Genomic DNA, 12,958 nt, shown 5'->3' with positions numbered 1-12,958 from the left:
AGTCTCCCTATTAATATATATAAAGTATTTATAATACATTTAATTCTTGTTTTTATGGAAGCAATTATCTGCTCTTTAACTATTGTAGTTAAGTTTGTTTGGGAATTTGCACCGGAAACTTTCCAGTAATCTGCATTAATTAGCTTTCTTTAGATTTGAAACAAGAGCACACCGTATTTTGCATCAATATTTAAAAATGTATTTTTTTTTAATCTTTTGTTTGATGTATTTATCAGAATTTGTGATCTGATCCATATTAAATGATTCCGTAATGCTTTGCCCATTTTGATCAGTTGGTGTTGGCTCTTGTCTTCAGGCGTGATCCTGATGAAAATGTGTCTTATGATGAACGAAGAATCTCCCCGAGAGTTTGTTGCTGACCACCCTTTCATGTTTTATTTGCGAGACGAAGTGTCGGACGTCCCGTTGTTCTTGGGGCGCTACGTAAGGGCCTAGGTAGGCTCTGCACTTCACTAAACGTTGTATGGTCTGCAATGTCACAACTCTCTGTGGAATGGTTGCTGTTTTCTGCATGCTGCACCTAATGTAATTTTGCAGTTGCTTCAAAGATACGCTGGTTTTTGTGATTGTGTCTGAAATTTTAACATACATGCATAATTAATTTTATTTTATACAGTTATTACCTAATTCTTCAGTCATACAAATGTTGTATTTGGTAAGCAGTATATGGAGCACTACATTAACTTTGAGAGATGGAAGTTAAATTTTTGATTTTCGTAGACAGTATTTGCATAGTCTTATAAAAATAATGTTTTATGTTACATTTATAATGGAATGCTGTATATTTCAAAATTAAAATTTCAATGGAATAAATATGTATTGTTGTATTGTAAATAAGGCTAAATAAATCAACTGTAATTTTTTGACAGCCTTGTAGAGATCTTTTTGCTTTTAAGTAGAATTAGTAGAATAAAAGATTTAATATTTTTATTTAACTGCAGAAGCCAATCTTTTATTACTACAAAGATGTCAGTTCTATAACCTCTTGCAAGAACACTTTAGGCAGCTTTTTTTGTGATATTCATGTGATTTCCTAAGTGGTCATCGTACGCATTATAAAGATACTGACTCTTTATGGTCAAGATCTTAAGAATATATTAAGTACAGCTCTGTAAACTCTGTAAGAAAGTGTGATATCTGTCTACAAAGGATGTTTTGTATTTGTGGTGGTATATTTGTTTCTCGTGTTGGTTGACTGGTAATTAATCACCGTTGTTTATGTAGGTCACTGAAATAGTTTTTAATCTTGCACGTTAATTTTCAGTATTATCCCTGAAGAACTGAATAGCATACCCTCGTTATGTTTTATTTTTTTGAATACATATTACCTTCTTAATATTCGATGGAATTTAAGTCAAACATTTTTGGTCTAGAAGGTAGCAAGTAGTTCATTGGTTGTATTTGTGTTATGACTCTTTACAGCATCAATTTTTTTTTAAATTTACCCAGTTGAGTTTGATGTGTGAATTTAAGAAGCACTGTAATAAAATTCAAAAACTGGATTAAAAAACAATTTAATAGGTGACTTGGAAAGGCTTTCACACACCTTTCAATTACTTTTCATTTTTTATCTGAATATATTATTTTAAAAACTTTATTAATTTTGGTATATTTTGAGGGGAAAATTGCATTTAAACTCCTTTTTGATCTTAGAAATAAGTATAGTTAGGTATTTATTCTTAGATTTCTGTTAATTATTATCTTATAAATGTAGGTTAAAATCATTATAGAACATTAATTTAAATATTTTGGGACACATTTGTTTGTAGCAGAATCATTAGAGCCATTATAACATTGATAGAGGGATAGTATGGTTCAAGAAAATGTAGAGAGTATTCTAAAAAAAAATGTTTTTGAATATCAAAATGTAAGTGGCTATGTGTGTTTAGTAAAAACATAGGTGGTGTTAGTTGTCTTCTTTCTTGTGTTAGGCCTGGAACTCTGAATCATCTTCTGTTGGTAACCCTAGGTTCTTTACCTTCATTGGTCGGCATTGTGTCTGTGGTAGGATTGCTAGATGGTGAATTTGAAACCAATTTGGATGCCACTTTAGTTAGTGCTCTCTGGGCTATGTAGCGATTTGTATGGGCCATAATGTGAAGTTTAAATTGCAACTGGCACATAGAAGTAATCCCGTGTATGCACTTAAACACCTAACGGTGAATTTTTGGCCTCACAGATACTGTTATTACAGTTTTTGTAAAAGCATTGCTCTGAGACGTAGTGTCACATGATTGCTTCAAACACACAATGTGTGGTTTATATTAGAAATTGTTATGTTTCTCCAATATGATTTATCAAGCATCATATATTTTTTTAAATTTGGTTTTAATTGATACTCACACAGTTAAAATTGTGTATAGATAGTTGCATATTTTGTAGGCATTAGTTTGTTCCATTTATTGTATATATTTGATCTTAAAATTTTTCTATAAAGTAAAGTATTTAACGAGTGCGGGTTTTCTAAAATGGACGACTGAGAGCTTATTTAAATGCTTATTTTCTTAGTGATAATCGAGTTTTAGATTTGCTGTTTTTGCTTTAATTTTTTTTTTTTTGATAGAACTTTGATGGCTGCTCTTATTTTTTATATTTATTATTTTCTTTTGAATTATTTGGTCTCTGTTTATGTAGTTACTTTTGTTATTGTAGTGATACGTTGTGATTTGTGATCTAACTGTGTAACAATGTTCATATCATGCTGTTTGTGTTTTGGTAATAAATGTGTGCCCTTGAAATATCTTACCTGCAGTTAAACACATTTGTTTGCATACACATCCCTTCTACTTGTAATTTGTAGTGGCTTCAGAATCCTGATATTTTATTTTTTTGTTAATACATTCATTGCACATAACGTACCTGTGTCACAACTCAAAAAAATTTTATTTCATCTAACTTACTGACTACATTTAACCACTGTTTAGTCATGTGGTCTTTAACTGAACTAGAGAAAAGTGTTTCGCACTAATAAAAATTGTCTGCTGAAACTTGCTTTAATTCAGTATTGGCAATGTGCATCCACTGTGACAAGAGCGCTATGTTCGTCAAACGCAACAGCTTCGGCGAAGACTCTTCAGTATAACATGCAAAGAAGTAAGAACTTGGATAAGCAAGAAACATGGAACGCACACGAGCGAGACTGGAAGCGACAGTTTGGGAGACGAGAGCAAACGCTGGCGCAGTACAGAAATCCTGTATGGAAGGAAAACAAATCTTTATAATGTCAGAATATTTGAAATTAATACCGTATGACTTGTGTTTAAATAAGGTTAGATTGAATAATCAAGTAATTTACCTGTAAATAATAATTTTGTATTTAATTGTAAATCAAGAATTTAATACTTAGTATTTTTATATTTTGGCTTGTCACTTTTTATGTAGTAGTTTTATCATTTTATCATTACTTTCTTTTGGTGGATTTAATGTTCTTTGAAATTCACTTATCTTCCCTATAATGTTACTTTTGGACACAGTACTAGTATTTTCCCTTACCTGATGCTACCACGACTAGTGTAGTGCTTGAAGTAGGGCCTCTTCACATATGCACAGTTTCTCGGCTCTGAATGGTCTAACATGTCACTGTGCCTTCGTGCTTAGCTGTTGAGGTGCGCCGGATGAGGTTAATCCAGCTCGCCAAAAAATTCCACGCAGACCGCCCGTGCTTGTTTCTGTTGGTTGTTGCAAGCTGCAAGCAAGTCTTGTTCCTGGGAAGACTGGCCTCCTTAGGAGCTGAGAAGAGTGTGCGCGATGAACTCTGAGCATTGTGTGTTGTCTTTCCTGTTCGTGGCGCAAGAAGTGCGTGAGCATTTGCAAAATACATCATTAAAATTGTGGTCTGTGGAGTTTTTTGTGTTTGTAAACTTCTTCGTCGGTTGTGTGGATAATGTGCTTGGTTAAATGCCTATTTCAATGATTTTTTCATTTCTTTATTAGCTAAATGTTTGAATTTGGTAAATTCCTTATTGTTTAAAATTTAATTAGTAAATGTTGATTATATGTGCGTCGGAATCTAATCGTATTGTAAGATACCGTGTTTTCTCGCATAATTGACACACTTTTTATTCTAAAATCAAGTTTGAAAAGTTGGGGTGCGACAATTATGCGGAAGAAAATTTTTTCAAAATAAAGTTATTCATAAAAATAAAACCAATTCATGGAAAGTAAGTTTATTTATAACGTGAAATATAAAAGTGGATGCCAAACAATTTAAATTAAAAGTCATGCAACAAAAACCTTTCAACTTCAAATAGTAAAATAAAATCTGTGATCCAAATGCAAGCCAAACGAACGCGTAACTATCGCCGTATACAAACCAGGAAAGAGTATGTGCTATCAGATGTAGTTAACTTGGCACTTAACAGAGAGCGCGCGCGGCATGCACTCAGCGAGATATCGATATTGGGCTACGTGTGCGCGCTCTATACATGAAGCAACATAACCAAACATTTTGATTGGAACGTGCGCTGGCTGCATTTTTGTAAGCGGTACACCGCAGTGACGCAAGCGAAAAGATTAACATTAAACGTTTAAAAACGTTTTTAAAAGAAAATTTACCCATCAGACAACTACGTATTTCCGTTAATTAAATAAGTAAGAGGTAATGTCCGATTAAATATTAGATTTATATTTTAAAATACATTGTTTTATAAGGAGAAAATAACCACACAAAGCATTCTGAATCTAATAGCGGAACCAAAACCATCATGCGACGTTTACGGGAGAGGTTTTTTTAATCCAAATTTTGACGCCTAAAAATATGGGTTTGACGATTATGCGATAAAAGAGGGTATTTTAATAATAGATTCCGTTGGGTGTCACCACATGAGGGGGCATTTAGACCCAGCAGAGGCTATCTCAAGTCACTGTATTTTTACATTCATAACAAAGAAAGGAAAAAATATGTAGTCCATGGTGAATTGCCATCACTGACATCAATCCCGAAAGGGCGTCCACAGCTTGGTAGCACTTGTCAGGGTCATCCAATGGAACCTCTCAACCTTTAGTGTCTTTATACTTCTCAGTCAGCTGTTATTTTTGTTGATCTTTCTTTTTTTTGCCCTTCTTACACCTTCAGTTGCAAGAAGTTATTGGGTTTTTTTTTTTTTCCAAGTTTTAAAATATGATTTCTGGTAATTTATTTTAGTGATATCATCTTTGAAATTGATTTCATACTGCTGGAAGATTTTTATAAATTTGTCAGGATTGTAGTATATTTAAATTGAAAATACTAAAATAATGTAATTCATCTATTTGGACATTTACACATTTACACCAACTATGGTTTAGAATTGCATTTACCTGAACGCTATAGTTGGAACAGTAATTCCTGAACATTTAATGCCTTTTGAAATCAAATTTACGATTTAGCATTTGGTGACAATTTTGAGAGCTTATATGGTACCTTTGGGTGCATTTTGCAATGTTTTTGGATGAGTTCTTATGTTATCTATAGAAGAGGCTTAGTTAGCAAGAAATTACAAAGAACTTTTGAAACATTTTGTTCAAGAAAAGCAGAGATAGCTAATGAAGATTTTGTACTACAGAAAATTAAGATTTCTTTAAACTATGTGACAAGAAAACTAGGTGAAACAATTACTAAGCCGTGTAAAAGTACATTACACCTTCTGAACTGTTTAAAGTGCTAGTGGTATATCTTGTTACATGTACGGTTAAATATTTTGATGAGATAAAAGGAGAAAGATAGGTGGAAACATTATTATTAGAATAAAACTGAAACAGACCTGCTGCTACAAGGCAAAGTATTGAAAGTAGATGTGCATTAGGTAAAGTGTATGGATTTAGTGGTAAAAGCTACAAAGGTTAAAGAAAGGAAATAAAAAAAAGGTTAGAAAAAGTACAATAAAAAGTAGTCTAGAATGTACTTTAGTACCGTCAAACGGGGTGACTTGATACACTTTTAGACTTCAGTGCAAAATTGCATTAATATGGTGTTTTTAAATCCCTACTTTTTTTATGCCAAAAGTTTAGTCTTAGTCCCTACTTGAATAATAGTAACATAGATTTCACATAATATATCAGTGCTGATATATATAGTGCAAAATGTGTGTGTATCATTTCACCCCAGTTGGTGGGGTGACTTGTTACACATACATGTTTGAAGCACTGTATAATGATATATTGTTGTAGGGGTGAAATGATACAATACATTTTTTAATAAATGAATCATACTTATATAATAATTATTAACAAGCAAAACAAGGGCCATAATAACGAACTATTTTAAAAATTTAAATTTATATTACATACAAATTGTGAGAGCAAAAAAAGACAATTGGGCAATCCTAATATGTGGTTACATTAATTTTTGTGCTTAACAGAATTATATTTTCAATGGAAATCTTAACAATCCATATCTCAATTCTTCAGGTTGTGGCAATAGACACCTCACTTCATGTGGATATATGAAACTCACGTCTTCAATTTGGGGCCACACAAACGTGTCTTCACTTCTTTTGTACCTGCGTAAAAATTTTACTTCTACACTTCTAGATGCACCTGTTGAATTCCCAGAAATACACATAACTTTCCCAACAAATTGTTTAGTTACTTTGTTGCTTTTTTTGGAACCATCATTACAAGAGAGTTCAATGATGAGGTAATCACTTTCTTGTATTTCATCATATGACACATGTTTCTTCTGTTGCTGTTCCTTCTGTCTAGATGATTCTTCCAGCTGGTGATGATTTACATTGGGACATTCCAGACTTGAACTGATACTTACATTATCTTCCAAACCAGACAAGTTGTTCACATTGTCGGCAGCATCTGAATCTGACGCCTCAGACTCAATATTAGTCGCACTTTTACCTGGTGGTATATTCAGTTTCCTTTTCCTTCTTAAAAATGTACCATTTTCACCATATCTTAGTGATTTCAGCAGTTCTGAAAGGGATCCTTTCATTGCATGATTAATAGAACTTGTATCACTAGGAGTAGGGAGCTGTGCCAAAACCTTTTGACGGTTCAGTGGAATCAGCACATTTTTCAAAACCATATTTTATTGTTGCTGGTGCTCAGCATTACTGGAAACTGATCTTTTGGCAATGAGCCTCTATTTCCTTTCATTTTCCACTCGGTAAGAATTTGTCTCCAGTATCGTTTGAATGGGGCAAAAAAAGAAACGTCAAGTGGTTGACACATATGAGTAGAATTTTTTGGAAGGCAAATTAATTTTATGTCTTCCTCTTTGCATTTGCTTATCACTAACTGAGATAAGTGAGACGACAAGTTGTCACCTATTAATGCTCGGGGAGCGTCCTGTTTCATGAGGTAAGGGAGTGCCGTAGAAAGAAACCATTCCTCGAAAGTCTTCTGATCCATCCACCCTGACTTTGTATGTCCATAACGAGTTCCTTTAGGACCACCACTAGTCCAACTGTCCCAGAGGTTAAGTGAGCGATAAATCACAAATGGAGGAAGAAGTGAACCATCTCCAGTACAAGCCATCATGATTGAAGTAGAAGCCTTTGACGAATGAAGTATTAAATCAGGATATTTACAGCCTCTTTTTACTACAACATGTTTTCTTCCAGGATCGTCACATAGATTGGTTTCATCGTAGTTTATAATTGATTTAGGGTCAATTCCTTGAAGTGTTACTTCCACATTGTCGAAATATTTGTTAATGACTTCTGGAGACACTTCTGCACGACAGTGTTTAATGTTATTGGCAAGTCTCACAGAAAGAGCACACTTGTAACGCTTCAGAAAGGACTTCATCCAATCTTTGCCTGGTAAATTGTTGCGAAAGGGTTTTACCTTCTTTCCTTGCCTATCTAAGTAACTTTTAACCAACAATCGTATATCATATTCAGTCAGAGGGAAACCCCACTGACTGGCTGTCAGCAGATTCTGAACTAGAGCAGTTTCCTCTTCATTTGACAAAACAGTCTGTCCACCTGGCTTCTTCTGATGTTTGCCATTAATGAGGCGAGATAGTTTCATTTTGTCAATCCCATACTTTTCAGCAGCACTACGAATGCTAATTCTACCACTTTTTATTTCTGCCAGTGCTGCATCTAAGTTTTGCAGCGAACTGCTCCCATACCGTCTGGCATCAGGTCTTCTTTTATATGTTCTTGGCATATTCTGTAACCAATTTGCATGTTGTTACCAAAATGTGAGGTTAGGTTATTGTTGAAACACATTTAAAAGCATGGTTTTATAAAACTAACATTCTAATTTTATTCAAAACTTCTATACAAAACAATCTAATGATACTTTGCTGTTTGCCATTATATGTATCAAGTCACCCCACATTATTTAGAAAATACAGTTCAATTTATATTAAATTAAGTTTGTATATTAATACTTTGTTCATTATAAGTGTTAATCAATAAAGAATTAAGATACTTACCACAAAAAAAAAACATTCGGCTATTATTTTCAATAGTTTTTGCAACACAAAGTTTTAAACAATTTTTTGTGTACACCTTTTCGCACTTTGTTTACATCTGACTCAGTAGTACCAACTTACATTTTGTACAAAGGAATTTAGCCCATAAAGAAAGTTTTACATATGCATTATATGTTTCATATATAACAAATTATAAATTAATAATATTGTATTAAAAAATTAATGCATTTAAAAATTATTACTTACTGTATCAAGTCACCCTGTTGTATCGTCACCCCGTTTGACGGTACTCGAAAAAAAAGCTTCATAAAAAATTGGATACTAATAGTCAGATACATGAAGCTAAAGACATAAGATAAAAATAGAGAAGAATGGTGATACTAAAACTTCAGTCAAGGAGCATGAAAAACCTATCCATAGAGGAACAAGCTAACAAGAATGCTTTGAAAGTGTTTGGATGTATTAAGATTTTGGAGAAAATCTGGATTTATATATTCTGAAGGTGGTTTTTAAGTGAAACAAATGACATGTTCGCAGACAGGAATGATATCTGTCATCAGGAAGCAGTGTGTAAAATAGGGCAAGAAATTTGCCACAGTCTGGAAAAGACAGTGTTAGATGAAAGGAAACTAGCAATGGTTTACATTGTACAGTTGTTATGTCTACACATAATCTTTGAGCACCCCATGGGTTGTGATTCTCAAACATTGCAGTTTGTTTACTGCACAAGCAACATCATAACCTCTCACACTTCCAACCTCCCACCCATTGTCATGGTTGCCAACCTACATATTTTTTACCACAATTACTACATTACAACAATCAAATCAATAATAAAACTTTTTGATGTTTGGGAGATTTACTGACAACATATTTTGGGTATTGAGAGGAAAGATGTTTCATTAAAGGAGAAAAATACTGAAGATTATTTACTAATGGTAATAGAACATTAAACTGAAAAAACAACGTAATGACACGTTATGCCTGTCACTTTAATGAATAGTGGATAAAAATTTCATTCAAGAAACGGACTGTGTGATTACACTTGAAAAGTTATTCTTGACGGCAGTGTATCTGAGCTCTATCTTATGTTCAGGAGAGTGTATCAAGGATGTATTCTGTCACCAACCTCGTTCCTCGTTGTGATTGATGCGGGATTGAGGAATGTGATCCAAAGTGCAATACATGGTATCCAATTTTGCATCAATATTAAAAAATTTTTGTTTGTATCATTTTTTTAATGTTAATTATCATAATTTGTGATCTGATCTATATGAAATACTTCCCATTTTGATCAGTTGGTGTTGGCTCTTGTCTTCAGGCGTAGTGGAGGATGACATGTCTCTTATCATGGAAGAAGAATCTCCCCGAGAGTTTGTTGCTGACCACCCTTTCATGTTTTATTTGCGAGACAATGTGTGGAACGTGCCATTGTTCTTAGGTAGCTTCGTAAGGGCCTAGGTAGGCTCTGCAGTTCACTAAATGTTGTATGGTCTGCAATGTCACAACTCTCTGTGGAATGGTTGCTGTTTTCTGCATGCTGCACCTAATGTAATTTTGCAGAGGTTTCAAAGATACGCTGGTTTTTGTGTTTGTGTCCGTACTTTTAACATACAATCTTAATTTTATTTTATACAGTTATTATCTAATTATTCAGTCATGCAAATGTTGTATTTGGTAAGCAGTATATGTCACTACATTAACTTGAGAGATGGAAGTTAAATTTTGGATTTTCATAGACAATATTTGCATAGTCTTATAAAAATAATGTTTTATGTTACATTTATAATGGAATGCTGTATATTTTAAAATTTCAATGGAATTGATATGTATTGTTGTATTGTAACTCAGGCTAAATTTATCAACTGTAATTTTTATGATAGCCTTGTAGAGAGCTTTTTCCTTTTAGGTAGGATTAAAGATGTAATATTTTGATTTAACTGCAGAAGCCAATCTTTTATTAGGTACTACAAAGATTGCCAGATCTATAACCTCTTGCAAGAACACTTTAAGGCAGATTTTCCTGTGATAATATGTGGTTATCTAAGTGGTCATTGTACACATTAGAAAAATACTGAATTTTTTATGTTCAAGATCTTAAGAATATATTAAGTACAGCTATGTAAACTCTGTAAGAAAGTGCGATATCTGTCTACAAGGGTGTTTTGTATTTGTGGTAGTATATTTGTTTCTCGTGTTGGTTGACTGGTAATTAATCACCGTTGTTTATGTTGGTCATTGAAATAGTTTTAAAATCTTGCACGTTAATTTCCAGTATTATGCTTAAAGAACTGAATAGTATACCCTTGCTATGTTTTATTATTTTGTATACATATTACCTTCTTACTAATCAGTGAAATTTCAGTCAAACATTTGTGGTCTTGAAGGTAGCAAGTAGTTTATTGGTTATGGCTTTTTACAGCTTCAAATACTTTTTTTTAAATTTACCCGATTGACTTTGATGTGTAAATTTAGGAAACACTACAATAAGCTTCAAAGACTGGAATCAATAACAATTAAAAATTATACTTGAAAGGCTTTCACACACCTTTCAATTACTTATCATTTTTTATCTAAATATATTATTTTCAAAACTTTATTCATTTTAGTATATTCTGAAGGAAAAATTGCATTTAAACTCCTTTTTGATCTTAAAAATAAGTATAGGTAGGTATTTATTCTTAGATTTCTGTTAATCATCTTATAAATGTAGGTTAAAATCATTCTAGAAAATTAATTTAAACAATTTTGGGACATATTTATTTGCAGCAGAATCATTATAGCCATTATAAAATTGATAGACAGATATTATGATTCAAGAAAATGTAGAGAATAATCTAAAAAAAGTTTTCTATTATCAAAATGTAAGTGGCTATGAATGTTTAGTAAAAACATAGGTTGTGTTAGTTGTCTTCTTAATTGTCTTAGGCCTGGAACTCTGAATCATCTTCTGTTGGTAACCCTAGGTTCTTTTCCTTCGTCGCTACATCATTGTGTCTGTGGTAGGATTGAAAGATGGTGAATTTGAAACCAATTTGGATGCTACTTTAGTTAAAGCTTTCTGGGCTATGTAGCGATTTGTGTGGGCCATAGTGTGTAGTTTAAATCGCAACTGATACATAGAAGTAATTCCGTGTATGCACTTAAACACCCAACTGTGAATTGTTGGCCTCACAGATACTGTTATTACAGTGTTTGTAAAAGCATGGCTCTAAGACGGAGTGTCACATGAATGCTGTTGCATTATAGATTTTTTATGCTTCAAACACACAATGGTGTGGTTTATATTAGATATTGTCATGTTTCTCCAATATGATTTATCAAGCATTATATTTTTTTTTATTTGGTTTTCATTGATACACACATAGTTAAAATTGTGTATAGGTAGATAGTTGCATGTTTTGTAGGCATTAGTTTGTTGGATTTATTGTATATTTTTTATTTTAAAATTTGGCATTAAAGTAAAGTATATTACGAGTGCGGGTTTTCTAAAACAGATGACTGAGAGCTTGTTTGAATGCTTATATTCTTAGCGATTATAGATTTGTAGTGTTGCTGTATTTGCTGTTATTTTTTCTGTGATGGAACATTGATGGAATATTGATGGCTGCTTTATTATTTTTTATATTTATTATTTTTCTTTTGAATTATTTAGTCTCTGTTTATGTAGTTACTTTTGTTATTGTACGTGATACTTTGTGATTTGTGGTTTAACTGTGTAACAATGTTCATATCATGCTGTTTGTGTTTTGGTAATAAATGTGTGCCCTTGAAATATCAGGGTGTCTACAGGCAACAGAAAAATTAATTTGGTGACCTTTTGGTGACCTTTTCAAGAAAAGTTGATACTTCGAATTACAAGTTTCATTTTTAGGTAAAAAGTTTTCAGAAACGTTTCACATTATACCACACAGAAAAAAGAAATATTTTTAATGCAACTTATTGACTATGTAATAACATACACTATTGAAAATAACGAAAAAGCAACAAAATATACTAAAAAATATTACACAGTTTTATGTGCTTACCTTTTAATAGTCCCGGGTGTTAGCAGTTGTTATACAAGACCACAATTTCAACACTGGCCAAAAAACACTGACAGTTAATATTTAAATTTGTAGGCCTATGTGTTTCTGCACTGTGGATATGGATAGAAACATAATTCATAATTTTAAGCCTGCTTTTTCAAAAATGTTATCCTATCCTCCATGCTGGTCATTTCCTCCTTATGCATTTCTAACATCCTGCGTTTTGTAGCTTGCAGTTCCTTCAGTTCTGACTTGGCTTTCCTCTTTGCTTCTACTTCCTCATCTTTCTTCATGTTTTTCATCCTGAGTGCTTCCTGTCTCCTGGCAGATGCATTCCTTACAGAATGGATCATTTTTTTAGTGATTTGGACATTTTTAACTCCACCTTCTGAATGAACAGAATCATACACACATCTCTGTGCTATCAAAGAGGCTTCCGACAAGTTTTCTACCAGACATTCTCTGTTCACTGAAAAACCCCTCTCAACTGCAGCATTGTCATGAAACATAACTAAAATCTTCTTGCAAAACT

The 12,958-nt window shown here is 33.0% G+C and overlaps 1 protein-coding gene across 23 annotated transcripts in view; it reads left to right on the top strand.

Moving 5' to 3' along the window:
* The window catches only part of LOC134531945 (leukocyte elastase inhibitor-like), a 140,603-nt gene that overhangs the window by 90,464 nt on the left and 37,181 nt on the right, over positions 1–12,958 (top strand). For 5 of the 23 annotated variants that reach the window (XM_063368012.1, XM_063368017.1, XM_063368021.1 and 2 more), the window contains exon 8: positions 317–3,854. The exons of the other annotated variants lie outside the window; for them this stretch is intronic. In XM_063368012.1, coding sequence (XP_063224082.1) covers positions 317–456 — 140 coding nt within the window. In that variant the 3' untranslated portion in view covers positions 457–3,854. Of the gene's footprint in view, positions 1–316; positions 3,855–12,958 lie in introns of those variants that run through there. 23 annotated transcript variants of the gene reach the window in all.

Source organism: Bacillus rossius, chromosome 5, assembly GCF_032445375.1.
Source record: "Bacillus rossius redtenbacheri isolate Brsri chromosome 5, Brsri_v3, whole genome shotgun sequence".
NCBI classification, from domain to species: Eukaryota; Metazoa; Arthropoda; class Insecta; order Phasmatodea; family Bacillidae; genus Bacillus; species Bacillus rossius.
This window is presented reverse-complemented; position numbering and strand designations above follow the sequence as displayed.